Here is a 17,160-nt window from a genome sequence, read left to right on the forward strand (position 1 = left end):
ACTGGGGGGACCTTTATTAGGAAATAAAGTTTCAGTACTGCTGGAAAAAAACAGGGTTTCTGCTAGGCTGGGTTATACGCAGTTACCGGTCAGCATGGAAGAGACAAGGCAGCTTTAAACCATGTTAGATCAGGAGGTGGACTTGACACAGGTGTGGAAAGTGCAACTCTGCTTACTTCAGTGAGTTGTCACCCATTTACACCAGAGTGGAATTTGGGCCTAGATCCCTTTGTAACACAGTTCAAGCATGTTTTGCCAGGCAAATGGCTTAATTCATGTTAGCAGGAACAATTCTGGATTTTACATATGCCGATTTTAAAATGTGGCTGGGGATGGAGGAGTTGAGTTAGAAGACTGCTTGCAAAATATGCTTGCCCCACTGCTTCTCTGATTAAGCACGTCTGGGTATTAAATGCTGCAAGCAATATGCAAAGTATGAAAAATGCACAATACCCTGTGCAGCCAGAGTGAGAGAGACCAAGTTGGTTATCTTATTAGGTTATTATTTCTATCTTCTGCTAGAAGAAAGAGAGATGAGAGCAATGGAGTGGAGCATACCTAAATTCCTGAAGTCTGAAACTGTAAATTTGCTTTGATGCTTTGTAGTTGTGGTGGCTGAACCTTAATGCCTGGAAGGTCTCAGTACCCCTCTTTGAGTTTACCGAACTGGACTGAAAGTCTTTTCCAAAAGAATCATGACACTTCTGCCACCAGTCAAGAGGCACAAGCATGGGAAAATGGACAGTGGTTTGGTGAGAGAAGTGGGGAGTAATTCACTTTTCTGAACTCAGCAGTTTGGCTCTGTAATAAAGTAAAGATTCAAGGGTGTCTTCAAGTCCTAATTTAAAGCTAACCTTGCTTTGAAGTTTCTTTAGCTGTCTCAACTTCCCTGCTTTAGCAACCAATTTATGTCAGTTTAACTACGTTCCTTGGGCGTATGGGAAATCCAGCCTCCAGCATAGACAGCGCTATGTTGATAGGAGAGCCTCTCCAGTCGACATAGCTACTGCCTCTCAGGGAGGTGGAGTACCTATGCTGACGGAGTGTAGGTAGTGTCTTCACTGCACTCCAGCACGGTGAGTAGACAAGCCCTCAGTCTCAGGTTCCCTTTCGTTTTTCCACATCTTCGTATATTTTAGTACCTAGAGGTAACAATGCAACCTGCTGGCATTGAAATTTAATACAAATTGGGAGGCAGAATTTCATTGACAACTCAATTCTATTTGTGAGCAAAACAAACAGATCAACAGCTCTTGAAGTCAGACACTTTCTGAGCATTAGGGCGTGTACACGCTACCACTTATGTTGCTCCGCGGTGTAAATAAGCCACCCCCGGAGCAATGTAAGTTATACCAACCTAAGAGCTGGTGTGGACAGTGCTGTGTCGGCAGGAGAGCTTCTCCCACCGACATGGCTACTGCCACTCATGGAGGTGGATTTATTATGCCGACTGGAGAGCTCTCTCCCATTGGCATAGAGCATCTTTACCAGATGTGCTACAGTGATGCAGCTGAAGCACTTCTAGTGTAAACCAACCCGTCATGACGCTAGCAAAGTAAAGCAGCTGGGATCTGCTTGGAAAGTTGGTTTCTTCAGTTCTGCGTACCTTTTTAGAAATGCTAATTCTGTTCTTTGTTCAGGTAAAGAGAAAGGAGCCGCCTGAAGCTGCCTCAGCAGGAGATCAGAAGAGAATCAGGCCCTCCACGTCTGTGGACGATGAAGATGAAGGTTTGCAATCCACATTTAATTGATACACAAGTGTGAATACAAACCATACAAAAACTGAATTCCTTTCAACTTCTCAGCAGCACATTCACTTAGACACACAGTCAAGAATTTGAGCCAAAATTCAATCTACTTTAAAACTCTGATCAGCTGGGTGATACCTGCTCTGGATTGTGCTCCTTTAAATTTACTGTGATCAGGAAATATAAGACCCAGGGTTTATGCACAACTTTGCCATATTTTTGTTCCACTGCTGCAGAGCTAGCCAGCGAGCAGAGGGAGCTCAGGTTAGTTTAGCAATCACATTCCAGAGCTGTGTTTATCTTACCAATAAGGGAAAGCCAATTTGGCTTGGATTTCATTTACAAAAAAAAGAAAAAGGTAATTTATTTGTTAAATTTAGGGGGGAAAGTCCATTTTAAAACATTTTAACTCTTAAAAGTTTACTCCAAACAGTGCAGAGTAAAAATAAGATGATAAATAAAGGTCAGTTGAGAATCTCTTTAAGACTAATGTGCAGTTACTTGATCCTGGATCCTAACAGCTGCTCATGCAGCCAAAGTAAAGAAGAGGGTTTATAAACCGAACTTATTTAAGTAGTTCTAAACATATAAGAACCAGAATGTACTTTAGATGTGGCTGTGAGGAAAGATGCTTAGTTTCAATAAACAAAGAATTCCATCATACAATCTAAAGTTTAAAACAAACTCCCAGTTCTTGATGTGTTCACACCAGTTAGCATGTGATTTCGGGTGGAGGGGCACAGGAAGGACTCCCTCAAAATATTAATCCTTGGGTTCTTCCTTCCCTATTTGATTAGTGAAGCAACACACACTATGTGTGCTGCTCCATATGCCAGGTACATAAATCGCCAATGCCCCAATGTAACTAACACTAGTCCTTCAAGCACCATTGAGATTGCAGTCATTGGCAGCTAAAGGGCTAAACATGTGAAGGCTTTCCAAAGCCCAGCAAGCTTGCATTTAACCCTAAAAAAATGGAAAGGGCTTTGTCACCTTTACTGTTCCCTCGATATTAAACCCTATTTTTACCCCTTTACCTCTGCTGGGTCTTATTCTGAAGCACACACACCAAAATTTAATCCCTTTCAGAGGCTGGCAGCATCTCTCTCTTCTTCAGGAGCAAACCAGGGCACAACTAGGCAGAATGAACCCCCTAACTCTAGCGTGTGGACCTTCCTATTGAACGGGAGTTTCTGCAAGAGCCTGCCCCACAGAGTGGAGTCACCCAGCAATCCTATGAGCACCACGCTCCAAACCCAGTCCCTGCTTTTTCTAGGCATCGTTGTCTGTCTTCGCTGAATAACGGGGACTTTGTGCTTGGGTTTAGGGTGCTCTTCCAGTTGCACACCTGCAAATGCTTGCAAAATATAAAAATATAAGGAACCCAGAGGAGGTTGCTGCTCCCAATGATGGCAGCTTTCCACCCTCCTTTTACAGACCCTTCTTGCTTCCCCTGTATAGAACCTCAACCTCTGTGTGTGGCAATGTACTGTTCTTCATCTGCACCCACATTTAACCCTATCATTGCTGCCATTTTCCAAATTTCAGACCAAAGAAAGGTTAGAAAGCTGGTTGTCAGTCTGCAGCCTACAAAGGGTTAACATTATATCAATGCACAAAGGGCAGATTAAGGCAGACTCCTGGGACCCAGGCCCATTGATCCTCAGTGATTCAATGCAGCAGTTCAATGAGGAATCAAGTCGATAGGTGGGGTAAGGCTGACAAAGTAATATGGCAGAAAAGTCTGGTTGGGAGAGGGCCATTAAGCAGGCTGATGTTTATTGAGGACGACTTTTGAGCTTTGGTGGCTTTGGACCCCTTTGATCATGGTACCCTTGTGCATGAACAAATCCCAGCTCTGGTATTTAACATACAGCTGGTCAGGGTGCATGCCGGGGGGGCATGTCAAAATTCTGGGCTTCCTTCAGGGTTTCGTTCGATGGGTGATAGTACTCCTCTTCCGCTCCTCTCTCGTTGCTGTCCGTGCCACCACCCTCTTTCCCCCAATACACCTTCACCACAGAAAGTAATCTTGGCTTCAGTTATCACCCTCATGCTGACGACTCTCCCATCTGCTTTTCTTCCCCGACCCGCTTCGCTCTCTCCAACCCTGCATCCCACTTTGTCCGGCTGACGTCTCCTCGTGGGTGTCTTGCCACTACACTTAAAATTAACAGGGCCAAAACTATGCTTTTCCGCCCTCTTCCCTTTTTCTCTCCCCTTCCTCTGACACGGGTGACGGCACCAGCATCCTCCCAGTTACTCAACAAGTCGCTGACGTGAATGCCGTCACTGACTCTGGCCTCTCTGAAATCCCACACTCCCGGGTTTTATCCAGGTCTTGCTGCTGCTTCCATCACATGCCAGGATCCCACCTTTGTTCTGTATGGGCACTCTAAAACACTTGTTCAGGCTCTTGCAAGCTCCTGTCTTTACTACTGCAGCTGCCTCCTCTCTGGCCTTTGTGCTCCACCTTGTCCTCCCTAAGTCCATTCAGATATCCACCTGTTCATCACTCTGACCATGTCACTCAACTCTTTGAATCCCTCTGCTGGCTCCTTCTTCTCCACTGCCCTTTTCTGCCCTTACCTTTAGGGCTCTTTACAATACAGTCTCCTTTCCACTTACTGCTCCTGTCTCTTATTTGTGCCACCTCACCCAATCTGCTGTGCCAGGTTTGTCAGCTGCGACCACCCATTTCTCCACATGTGTCTTCTCTTTATTCCGCACTGCCACTTACGCATGGAACATCTGCCCCAAACTAGTCCATAAAGCCACTTCCCTGTCCTCCAGTAAATCGCTCCTCAAGACACACTTCTGATGGAAAGCCTGTGATAAATTGCCAACAAATAATGGCTACGTAGATGGCCCCTAGGTATGACTGAGATCCTTAATATTTCTTGTTCACCCTCCCCATTTCCTCCTTCTATTGTTACACCCCCTTGTTGTGCTTTGCCTTAAATCAGACTGCAAATTTTTTGGGGTAGGGACTCTCTCTTGCGTAGTACAGTAGGGTTTTGATCCTGATTGGAAACTTTGACCACTGCTATAATACCATTAATAATAATGTTATGAGCTTACCCATGATAGTTGAATCCTTGACATGAAGGTGTTTTGATTACAATTCTCTTCTCTTATTTCCCCTCACCAGAGTCAGAAAGGGACAGAGACATGTCTGATGTTACTTCAGACCTGTCTAAGAAGGATGCGGATGCAGTAGGCCTCCGAAGGAGACCAGCAAGACCGTTGGAGCTAGACAGTGAGGGGGAGGAAGGAGATGAGACTTCAGGTAAAGAAGAAGAATCCTGTTCTGAAAAGGAAGATGAGCAGGAGGAAGAGGGAGGATTGGTGAAAGCAGCACCTGGCAAGGTATTTTGCCCCCGCCCCAGTGCGTCACACAATTAAACTGTGGAATTCTCAAACCCTGAGTCTCCAGCTATAATCACTTATGAATAAATGTAGTTAGAGTATCTTAGATAAAATTATATGGGCTACTTTTCCTGATATTTGATGCATAGTTTACTCACCAGCTCAAAACAAATTTCTCTTTCCACCCCCATTGTATAATATCACAAACTTAATGTCTTATAGAGGTGGGCAAACTGTCTTTTAATTTGCCTTTTGTTTGATTTTATTGGGACACAACTTTTGAGAGTCTGCACTGATGCACATTGAATTGTATGTCCAGAATTATTGTCTGTTTAGGTTTGTTTACTGCATTCATTGCTGTGGTATTTGAGATTTTGGTGTATTTATTAAAGCGAATACACAAAATCAACATATTTTTCTAAATACTAAAATATTTACTGTCAAAGGAGGAAGAGGAGGAGGAGGAGGAAGACGAAGAAGAGGAGGAAGATGCTGATGAAGAGGAGGAAGAGGATGAAGATGAAGAAACAGGAGTAGAAACAAGTGAAAAGGAAGATGAGCAGGATTCTGAAGAAGGTATGCAGTCTTACTAGAAACAAAGTAAACTTTAGCTTCTGGTCAGGTCCACATTTTTGTTAACAGTAGAATTGCTCACCTCTAGGCCAATTCTTAAGCTTGTATTCCTGCTTAAGTATATATAATAGGGGTTGCTATCATTGAACTGGTTCTAACTTTGTGCATATTGGAGTTTACAGCACTGGGTTATAACAATAACACTCCACCAAATCAAAAATTGAGAATAAAATTTTATTTTAAAATATACTGTAAATCCCCCCTTTGCCTCTCCCCCTCACCCCAATTGCCACTTTTAAGAGTGCAGAGAATAGTTTCTCCACATGCACTCATCCATGCTCACTACCAGGGCACAAGCAGACACCAACGTTTCCCATGATTTCTAGAAGCTCTTCTCTGGGAGCACAGAGCTTCAGAGGACAGTTTTGTTTTATATCATTCAAGAAAAAATATTTTCCCACACTGATTTTTCTTCTAAACGTGAGCTATATTTTTGTCTAAAGAAAGCCTTGAAAATCAGGAGGAAATCCCCAAAAACTCTATCCAGGGGATTAATTTCTGTAGTTTCACATGATTATTTAATGAGCTCATAAAAGGACAGTAATAATAACAACATCTTATCCTTGCAGAAGATGTAGTGAGTCCCACATCTTCCAAAGCTGAAGCTGAGTCATCTGATGAAAGTGAGGACTCCTCAGAATTTGAGTCGAGTTCTGACTCGGAGGAGGAGGAGGAAGAAGAGGAGGAGGAGGAAGAGGTGGCGGCTGAAGACCAAGATAGAGAGGCCATGGCTGCTGAAATAGAGCTTGAGTCTGCTAGTCATGAACTAGCAGATGAAGAAAAAGAGACCATCCTGGAGCTGTTTCCAGTGGAAGACTATATGGAAGCAACAAGCCTGGCACTAGAAGCCCCAGCTATGGCCATAAAAGAGGAAGAGATGGAAGAAACCAAGCAACGGGAAGATGAAAGTGGTGAAGTGCCAGAGGAATCTACTGCTGCTGCTGAAGCTTTGTTGGTCACGGAGAGAGACCAGGAAGTAAAGCTAGTGCCGTCCCCTATATGCGTAGCAGGTACAGTGGGTTAATGTATTCTGTCATCTGTCGCTGTAGTATCAAAGTATAATATTCTCACAGCATCCAACTCTGCATACTTTCGGTGCCCCTCTTGTCCTTTCCTCCTCCTTATCTCTGCAATAATGGGTTGGTCCTGGAGATGTCCTCACTGGGGAAGGAGATTTGGATTGAGCTCTTGATCATCTGGTAAGGTGTTCTACAGCTGGAGTTCTGCTGCTGAAAGTGCTCTGAGCATTGCACCCAAGAGTCTTATCCTATGCTAGTTTAGTGTCAGTGTCCTTCTGGAGCATAATAGTCTTAGGGCATGTCTACACTATAATATAAAACCCATGGTACTGAATCTCAGAGCCCAGATCAGTGGGCTTGGGCAGCAGGGCTCTAAACGTGCAGTGTGGACATTCAGATTCAGGCCAGAGCCTGGTCTCTGAGACCCCGTGAAGTGGGGTGGGAGTGGGGTTGTGTCTCAGAGCCCAGGCTCCAGCGTGAGCCTGAACATCTAAACTGCTACTGTTAGCCCCACAGCAGGAGCCTGAGGCAGCTGACCCAGGCTCTAAGATTCAGTGCTGTGGGTGTTTTATCACAGTGTAGACATACCCTTAGAGGTGTGTGAATGAATAAGTGGCCTATGAAGGACCAGAGAGTTAATCTATGAAGTGCCTTGTAGATGAGCACTGCGACTCTAAATTTAATGACAGCCAGAAGATGGCTCCTTTAGTTCTTTGGTTCTGAAGGAGCTGTGTGACTGGGGAATGGAAAGAGATAGTTAACAGGGCTTGAGAGGGGTGGAATCACAGACCTACATTAGGGGTTTTTCACTTAGCGCCACTGTAGATGAACATTTGTCCCAGCATCCTCCTCCCAGGAGAAGGAAATTGGTGCTCTGGTGTCTTCCTTAAATTCACAGAGTCGTATGTTACGTGTGAAGACAACCTCTAGGAGATTTTTAAACTTGTTATTAAATAGGAGTGAGGTGAGTAAAGCTTGCCAATCTACAGGCTGTGGAGAATACCACCACGGGGGGGGACTGGAGTTCAGGTCCCTGCTCAGCCATTCGCTCCTGGGCTGCCCTGGGACCCGGAAGCTCTAGGCTGGTCATAGGCTCACCATTGAGGGACAGAGAAGGAACTACTTTCTAGAACAAGCTGTTGTCCTTGGAGGACACGTGGAGAGACTCTGATACATTCTGGAGACAGCCGCATTCCACTACAGGGAGGGTTGCTCTGATGTAGGGAATCTTCATTAGCGGTGGCATATTAGAATGCAGGAGAAATCTATAGCATTCGCATTGGTGCTTCCTATCAAGACATCCCAATGCAATTGCTCAAGAGTGAAATGAGTCAGACCTCCCTGCAAAGGTCAGTAATCCTGGTTTCAGGTTTGCTCCTTAGCATAGATAGACCTGAGAGAACCCTCCAACTGGCCAGACATTTCCACACTCCTTCCTTTTTCCTCTTGAAAATGTTATTTCAAGCTGCCTCATAGATTGAGTGTTGGTTCCTTTTGGCCCTAAGCCCTACGGAGGTAAATAAAATACGAACAAATGAGTGTTACAGCTAGAGAAGCATATAAATTGCCTCAGTGATACCAACCGAGTGTATCCACATTTCATTACAGGGGTCTCCCATGTCTTCCACGTTATGTTCAAGAGCATTACGCTTCCCCCATGCTCCGTTGCCATTCTTGCTGGCCCTCCAGTTAATTTACTAGCTCCTGCAAAAAAACAAAACTAAGGACAGCTCAAGACTCTTACAGCCTACTTACTAACAGCCTTTCCCCAATAATTCACTCATGTTTTTTATGGCTGTAAGAAGCCAACCAAGGTTTTGGTAAGCAAAGCGCTTTGTAAGCTGGAAACCTTGGGTATAGCCTCTAGAGTAGCTAGTCCCCAGATAAATCATATGTTTTCTGGTGGTCCAGTAGGGATATCTGTGGTCGCTTCAGGGTCCTAATTAAGCTCCTCTCTATGCTTCCAAAATGGGAAGTGGCAGTTTTTTAAAGCCTCCCAGTGGATATGAACTGGTTTTGTAATTGCAGCATCTTTAACGTGTGCACACTTGGAAATGATTAGCAACTGAATGGAGCTCATTCTGTTTTTCTCTCCAGTAGAAGAGTCCGAACTGGATATCGAGCTGGAACCTAAGGTATTAGAGGGTCCAAAGCCTGAATCTCAAGATGAAGAGAATCTCTGTCTCCCAGCACCAGTGGGGGTATTTGAAGAACCTCTACCCAGTAAGAGCCACTTCTTCAGTAAGTCTGATGATAGTGACTTAGAAACCCGAGTTACAGGAAAACTACTATCCGCAGCAGAGGAGGAGGAGGAGAGACTGCCTTGGACTCCTGGACGGGACATGGTGGTCCATTCGGATTCTGATACTCCCATACTTCCAGCTAATAAGGTGCCACCCTCTACACTTCCCCTTCCAACAACGCCTAGTAAAGAGGAACCTTTACTCCCTCCAGAAAATTTCCCTGAACAGTTAACTGTGACCAAAACAGCTCTGGAAGAGGAGCTTCCTAGGACTCCAGGGCGGGATATTATGGCCAAGTCTTCACATGGCTTTGCAAAGTCACAGAGTACGGACACTATTCCAGCCACCCCTGGAAGTGATGCTCCCCTTACGGGAAGCAGCTTGACTTTAAGTTCCCCTCAAGTCCCAGGCAGCCCTTTTTCATACCCATCCCATTCTCCTGGGATTAATAGTGGCATTCCTCGGACTCCTGGGAGGGATTTTAATTTCACGCCTACTTTCCCAGAGCCTGGTGCAATCCTTCCTTGCCTTTTGTCTGGCAAGAAACCATCAGAAGATGAGCCAGAGGAGAAATGTTTTAAAGAACCTCTTAGTGCTTCCCGAACGGTCAGCATGAACAGTGTTCCCTCCCCAATTCCCTTTGCTAGCCCTCCAGAAACTGATTTCCACACAGACATAGATTTGCCACCTGACGAGCCAGTATCTGTAGCAGCCCTGCCATGTGTGCCAGTGGATAGAAAGACATCCATAGAGGAGAGCAAGGTAGCCGTGAAATCCGTTTTGCTCTCCCCAGAAGCACCTACTGTGTCTCTTCCTTTCCCTCTTCCTCCTACTCCTTCCTCTCTGCCCACCAAAAGGAAACCAGGGCGGCCGAAACGATCACCTCCTTCGGTCCTCTCGTTGGAGGCCTATCCCAGCAAAACTTCAGAACCTCCTCCTGTCCCAGTTGCCTTGACAGAAAGTGCTGTGAGCAAAGAGTTGTTGGGTGGGCATCCTGATGCTTTTTACGGACTGAAAGACCCTGAAGCGGTCACCCTAGACTTCAGGAATGACAGCTTCCACGAGAAGGTAACCCCGGAGGCCATAGCAGAGAAACTTCCGTTTAAGGAACTAGAGAATCAGTGGAATGAGGACTTCAAAGAAGAGGAGATTCACGTGAAACCTAAAAGACAGTGGCGGAGGCAGAAAAAGACACCTGAAGACATCCCAGTGATTCCTTCCCCTGAATATTCTCCACATCGGCCCCACTTTAGGCCCCGCTCCGAGTTTGAGGAGATGACCATTTTGTATGATATCTGGAATGGAGGAATAGATGAGGAAGATATCAAGTTCATGTGTATCACGTATGATCGCTTGTTACAGCAAGATAATGGTATGGACTGGCTCAACGATACCCTTTGGGTATACCATCCTTATATCCTTTCACATTGAGGTTCTGGATTGAACCTAAAGCATAGTGTTGTCTTGGAAGAGGCAGTGTATTGGTTATGGTTTTAATCATAATTTTCCCCTCATAGGAATACGTATGGATGCAGTCAGTGGGGTAAAATATCCCATCTCTTCTGATTCCATGTAAAACATTGTTTCCTCTTCATTTAAAAATGTTAATGTGACTCAGAGTAACAAAAGGTAGGAAATTCAAGGTTTAGGCTGACACTGCATTTTTCATTCTTCATTATTTTTCTCCATTCCAAAGGACATGACTTAAGGGCAGCTTGTTGGCTTAAACTTTTAATTTTCTGCCTTTTTATGGCTTGTGTAATAGCCTTAAATGCATTTTATTAATTGTTAGAAAATATCCAAAAAGGAGACAAAATTAACTGCACCCACCACCCCTTTTAGTTTTTGGTATGAAGTCTTTACAAAATCCACTTTATTGAATATCATTTGTCTTCCTCATTTGAAAACTCATTTGCAAAAAATAAATGTTACAAGTTTTAAGTAATTGGCATCTACATTAATAGTACTTTACTTGCTAGGGAAGAGGCTAAGGAGAGGAGAACTGGACAGCTGAGGGTAGGAATGATGGTCCTGGAAAGGAAGGTTTTGTGAGTGAGTGAGTGTGTGTGTGTGTGTGTGTATGATGTATTTGGTAATTTGCATAATGGCAACATTTGAGATAAATTCCTTCCATTAACAAACGTTATTCTAACACAAGGGTGGGCAAACTTTTTGGCCTGAGGGCCACATCTTTGTATGGAAATTGTATGGCGGGCCATAAATGCTCACAGAATTGGAGGTTGGGGTCCAGGAGGGGGTGAGGGCTCTGGGGTGGGGCCAGAAATGCAGAGTTTAGGGTGCGGGAGGGGGCTCTGGGTTGGGCCAGAGGGTTGGGGTGAGGCCTCTGGGGTGGAGCTGGGGATGAGGGGTTGGGGTGCGGGAGGGTGCTCCGGGCTGGGATTGAGGGGTTTGGAGGGTGGGAGGGGGATCAGGGTTGGGGCAGGGGGTTGAGGTGCAGGAGGGGGTCAGGAGTGCAGGATCCAGGCAGCACTTACCTCAAGCAGCTCCCAGAAGCAGTGGCATGTCCCCCGCTCTGGCTTCTACTCGGAGGCACAGCAAGGCGGCTCTGTGTGCTGCCTTGTCCGCAGGTGCCGCCCCTGCACCTCCCATTGGCCGCAGTTTCTGGCCAATGGGAGCTGTGGGGGCGGCGCTTGTGGTGGGGGTGGCGTGCAGAGCCCCTTGGCTGCCCCTATGTGTAGGAGCCAGAGGAGGGACATGCCGCTGCTTCTGGAAGCTGCGCGGAGCGGGGCAAGCCCCCAGCTCTATTCACTGGCTGGAGCGGGGCAAACCCTAGACCCCGCTCCCTGGTGGGAGCTCAAGGGTTGGAATAAAACGTCTGGAGGACTGGATGTGTCCCCCAGGCCATAGTTTGCCCACCCCTGTTCTAACACCAACTCTTAAGGCCACTGCCTAATCCAGTTAAAAACTTGATTTGTAACTTCCCATCACTGCATCCAATCCTACTTCATTATAAGGTGACTTTATAAAATTAACTCTACAGGGCTTGGATTTCTTATAACAAGTCATCAAATACAGGGTTGAAGGGCACTTTCAAGTCCATTTGTTTTTGCTAATTCCAGACCTTCTGCTTCAATCCTGTAGTGTTAGAAAGAGGTCATATAAGTGTAGGGTAAATTCCTGGATAGAGCTAAAGGGTCTTGGGTTTCATGCACATGTTTATGGACATATGCTTCCAATCAGACAACAGAATTCTACTTCTACAGAGATTCCTTCTTCTAGAAGCACACATAGTCATGTGTATAACTGCTACAATCTAAATACAGTTGTATGTTAATGCTGCTTTTGAAGTACATTATAAATGTGTACCCATCGGGAGGATGCTTCATTTGGCTGATGGAGATTTTATAACAAGAAAAGTCATTTTCAAGGTTTATGAAGACAGTTATGTCTTGATAGGATACTGACAAGTTAAATTGTTTTGAAAAAAAAAACCTTACCTAGTGTAGTAACCCAAGCTGTAGATAGTAAATGAAATTTTTTTAATTTAATTTTTTTGTTTGTTTTTTGTATCAGCATTCTCAGCTTAGACAATTAAACTATGCTTGTTAGCTACACTTTTAGGACCAGTCAGTTTCATTTTTTCACTTTTTTTTTTTTTTTGCACTAACCCAGTCTGCAAATGCAGAAGAGAATTTTTGTTAAAAATAAAAAAACTGTTTCCATTACAATTTACGGGGGGTGGAAATCATTCATATGTGAAGCTGCTTAGACATAAAATAGTCATGTGTACAGTAACCTGTTTGCAATGGCTATTTCAAATACTTGCTAATCAGAACTGGGAGGGACCTTGAGAGGTCATCTAGTCCAGTCCCTTGCACTCATGACAGGACTAAGTATTATCTAGACCATTCCTGACAGGTATTTGTCTAACCTGCTCTTAAAAATCTCCAATGATGGAGATTCCACAACCTCCCTAGGCAATTTATTCCAGTGCTGAACCACCCTGACAGTTAAGAAGTTTTTTCTAATATCCAACCTAAACCTCCCTTGTTGCAATTTAAACCCATTGCTTCTTGTCCTATCCTCAGAGGTTAAGAAGAACAATTTTTCTCCCTCTTCCTTGTAACAACCTTTTATGTAATTGAATACTGTTATCATGTCCCCTCTCGGTCTTCTCTTTTCCAGACTAAACAAGTCCAATTTTTTCAGTCTTCTTCAAACTAGGTCATGTTTTTTAGACCTTTAATCATTTTTGTTGCTCTTCTCTGGACTTTCTCCAATTTGTCCACATATTTCCTGAAATGTGGCACCCAGAACTGGACACAATACTCCAGCTGAGGCCTAATCAGCGCAGAGTGAAGCGGAAGAATTATTTCTCGTTGTCTTGCTCACAACACTCCTGCTACTACAGCCCAGAACGATGTTCACTTTTTTTTTGCAACAGCGTTACACTGTTGACTCTCATTTAGCTTGTGGTCCACTATGACCCCCAGATTCCTTTCCGCAGTACTCCTTCCTAGGCAGTCGTTTCCTGTTTTGTATGTGTGCAACTGATTGTTCCTTCCTAAGTGGAGTACTTTGCATTTGTCCCATTGAATTTCATCCTGTTTACTTCAGCCCATTTCTCCAGTATGTGTAGATCATTTTGAATTATCCTATCCTGCAAAGCATTTGTAACTGCTCCCAGCTTGGTATCATCTGCAAACTTTATATATGTATCCTCTATATCATTATCTAAAATCATTGATGAAGATATTGAACAGAACTGATCCCTGCTGGACCCCACTCGTTATGCTTCCAGGATGACTGTGAACCACTGATAACTACTCTCGGGGAATGGTTTTCCAACCAGTTATGCACTCACCTTATAGTAGCTCCATCTAGGTTGCATTTCCCTAGTTTGTTCATGAGATGGTCATGCGAGACAGTATCAAAAGCTTTACTAAAGTCAAGATATACTACGTCTGCCGCTTTCCCCCCATCCACAAGGCTTGTTACCCTGTCAAAGAAAGCTATCAGGTTGGTTTGACATGGTTTAATCTTGACAAATCCATGCAAACTGTTACTTATCATCTTATTATCTTCTAGATGTTTGCAAATTGATTACTTAATTATTTGCTCCATTATTTTTCCGGATACAGAAGTTAAGCTGACTGGTCTATAATTCCCCTAGTTGTCCTTATTTCCCTTTTTATAGATTGGCACTATATTTGCCCTTTTCTAGTCTTCTGGAATCTCTCCCATCTTCCATGACTTTTCTAAGATAATCACTAATGGTTCAGATATCTCCTCAGATATCAGCTCCTTGAGCATTCTAGGATGCATTTCATCAGGCCTTGGTGACTTGAAGACATCTAACTTGTTGAAGTAATTTTTAACTTGTTCTTTCCCTATTTTATTATAGTGACAATAAATCCTTGTAGGCAAGGTTTACTGAACTGAAGAGCTTGTTTTAGGGCCATCTGGTGAAAATGAAGATTGGTGTCATAACTCTTTTAATAGTCTTTCATTATGATGTGATATGATAATACTTGTCTTTCTGTATTACCTTGACCTAGGACCTCAAAGCACTTAACAAACACTCATGAATCCTTGCCATACCCTTGTATGGGGGGAAAAATCATTATCTTTGCAATTGTAGTAACTGTGGAAACTGAGGCACGGAGAAGTGAATTTTGTCACCCAAAGTCAGCTGGGTTTTGTGGCAGAGCAGAGAATATAATCTTTTGTTCCCATCCCCACCTCCAACCACTGCATCGTGCTGTTTTTTATACAGGTCCGTATTAGGGAGAGGAAGGGGTGTGGGTGAACATTTAATATTACAACCAAACCAGTTCTAAGTTTTGCTTGGCCAATGAGGAGTTCAGAATGGGGTTTGGAATATCTGCCTGGACCTGATTCTGCTCCTGTGAAAGTCTGGGGAGCTGTGCTAAGGTTAATCAGGAGCTGGATTTGAGAGAGGGAATGTCTCCTTGCCCTCTCCATCACTATATCAAGTGATGAGTCTTTGCTGCCGTGATACGTTCGTGGTATCTTGACCACAGTCTGAGATGTTGCGAGGAAGTTCTAGAAACACTACAAGTGGGTGGAAAATGTCATTAAAAACATACAGAGCAAACTGCTTCACCAGTTTACTCAGGTGGCTGTGGTCTCTGTCCATGGTCACATACTTTGCAGAAGTCATCTCCCGAAGAGCCTTTTCTTGACAAATGAGCCCTTTCCTCTCTTCCATTTCATTATATTTCTTCATTATTCTTTGTTTTAATGTATTTTGCAGCCCCTGAGCATTATAGTGACAGATAAAGAAATGTCCATTTCTCAAGTAGGGATGTGGGGTTGCCCTAAAAACTGTTTAATTTTCTGAGCTCATGGAAGGTACCAGATTGTTGGCCCTGGAGGCTGAAGATCTTTCAGTAGCTATTGATCATGTACAACATGGGGAACAGCAGTGCTAACTCGTCCCACTACCACTCTGCCCCATCCTTTACCTTGAGGGACCCAACTCTAGGGGTGAGCAATTAGTTTGGTCTTTGTTGCCCATATGCTCCCTGGCCTCTTTGTGGAGACTGTCAATTAGTGCCAATAGTGATGGTGTCCTTTGTCTACAGGGAAGTAGACTGAGACACGCAAACTCACTTGACATGGTCACCACGGAACCATTAGATGGAAACCACTTTCATTTGCTGAATCCTAAAACCTGCAAAAAAAAACCAAAACAAATCTTTCCAGTGTCCAGTTGCCTAACAGTTAGATTTTCACTTCTCTAATAGCTTGTTTTGGCAAACAGTCTTAATTTCCTTCTTTTTTTTAATAGCATTGAAATTGTCCACATGGCTGTAAGAATCAAATACCAAGGAGAGTGGGTTTTTTGTCTGATTTCCACGTATAGCTGGGTTTCTCCTTAACTTAGTTCCACCTACTAGCTTTTCTACTCCGAAGAAGAAGAAGCGGGATGATGGCATGCGGGAACATGTTACAGGTTGTGCTCGAAGTGAAGGCTATTACAAAATTGATAAGAAGGACAAACTTAAATACCTCAACAACAGTCGTGCATTTGCAGAGGAGCCGCCAGCTGATACACAAGTAAGGAGACTCATATTGCTGACTGCTTCCTTGAGTTAATTGGATTTGTCTTGCAATGTGGTGTTAGTAACTCTCGTCTCTGAGATGGCATTAAGCCAGTGCCCCAGTGTGGCTTTCCCTGTTGGAAGTATTGCCTTTCAGATGAGAAATAAAACCGAGATCCTATTGAGTCAAGGTCATTTTCTGTAAGAGTGGGGGTGTCTTCCCCCTGTGTCCTGTACAGCATTCCAATATGGGGAAATGCATTCTGCCTACTTAAATGTCCCTGTTGGTAGAGCTATATACGGTGACCTCCTCTCCTAAACTGTTCTGCGTTGTCACTGGTATTTTCTCAATGTCTGCTGTTTGCACCCCATTGCAGGAGCATTTCCACGGTGGCTGAAGAGAAGCGATCCTTATGTATATGTATGGTTTGTCATTCTGGAAGTACTTTGGGGATTGAGGAACCTGTTTTTCAATATAGATCTAAAATACTTTATTGGGGCTGCATATACCAAGGTATCATGTTGCAAAGCAAGGAGGTGTGATAGAACGATCAGAGGAATGGAAAGATTTGTATATGAAGAGAGACTGAAGACTCATAGATTTTATCCCTTTGGGGGAGGGATAGCTCAGTGGTTTGAGCATTGGCCTGCTAAACCCAAGGTTGTGAGTTCAATCCTTGAGGGGGCCATTTCGGGATCTGGGCCAAAATTGGGGATTGGTCCTGCTTTGAGCAGGGGGTTGGACTAGATGACCTCCTGAGGTTCCTTCCAACCCTGATATTCTATGATTCTAAGGTCAGAAAGGGACCATCATGATTACCTTTCCCACCTTCTGCTGTATAGACCCATAACCTCAGAAACTGCAACTGTTTAGTTAGAGAGGGGAGGTGATAGAGGTAATCAAATTAACCAGTGACACAGAGAAGGCAAATCAAGTGCTCCTATTTACCTTTCAAGGGGACATTTCATGAAATTAAAAGTTATTGAATCTAAAACTGATCAAATGAAATATTCTTTTAAACAAAGCATAACTAACCTATTAAAGTAATTTCCAGGAGGTATCAGTAAGGCCAAGAGTTTAGTGTAGTATTCAAGACAGGATTAGACTTTATGGATAATG

General features: G+C 44.0%; 1 protein-coding gene across 4 annotated transcripts in view; it reads left to right on the forward strand.

Annotated features, from left to right (window-relative positions):
• The window catches only part of SETD1B (SET domain containing 1B, histone lysine methyltransferase), a 70,211-nt gene that overhangs the window by 43,822 nt on the left and 9,229 nt on the right, over positions 1-17,160 (forward strand). For 3 of the 4 annotated variants that reach the window (XR_012155135.1, XM_073313483.1, XM_073313481.1), the window contains exons 9-14: positions 1,641-1,728; positions 4,900-5,117; positions 5,564-5,693; positions 6,320-6,760; positions 8,867-10,426; positions 15,890-16,056. Coding sequence is in view for 3 of the 4 variants with exons in the window: in XM_073313483.1 (XP_073169584.1) it covers positions 1,641-1,728; positions 4,900-5,117; positions 5,564-5,693; positions 6,320-6,760; positions 8,867-10,426; positions 15,890-16,056 (2,604 nt within the window). In the remaining variant the exon portion in view is untranslated. The remainder of the gene's footprint in view (positions 1-1,640; positions 1,729-4,899; positions 5,118-5,563; positions 5,694-6,319; positions 6,761-8,866; positions 10,427-15,889; positions 16,057-17,160) is intronic. The other variant, XM_073313482.1, reaches the window with a different exon arrangement.

This window comes from Lepidochelys kempii, chromosome 15, assembly GCF_965140265.1.
Source record: "Lepidochelys kempii isolate rLepKem1 chromosome 15, rLepKem1.hap2, whole genome shotgun sequence".
In the NCBI taxonomy this organism is placed as follows: Eukaryota; Metazoa; Chordata; order Testudines; family Cheloniidae; genus Lepidochelys; species Lepidochelys kempii.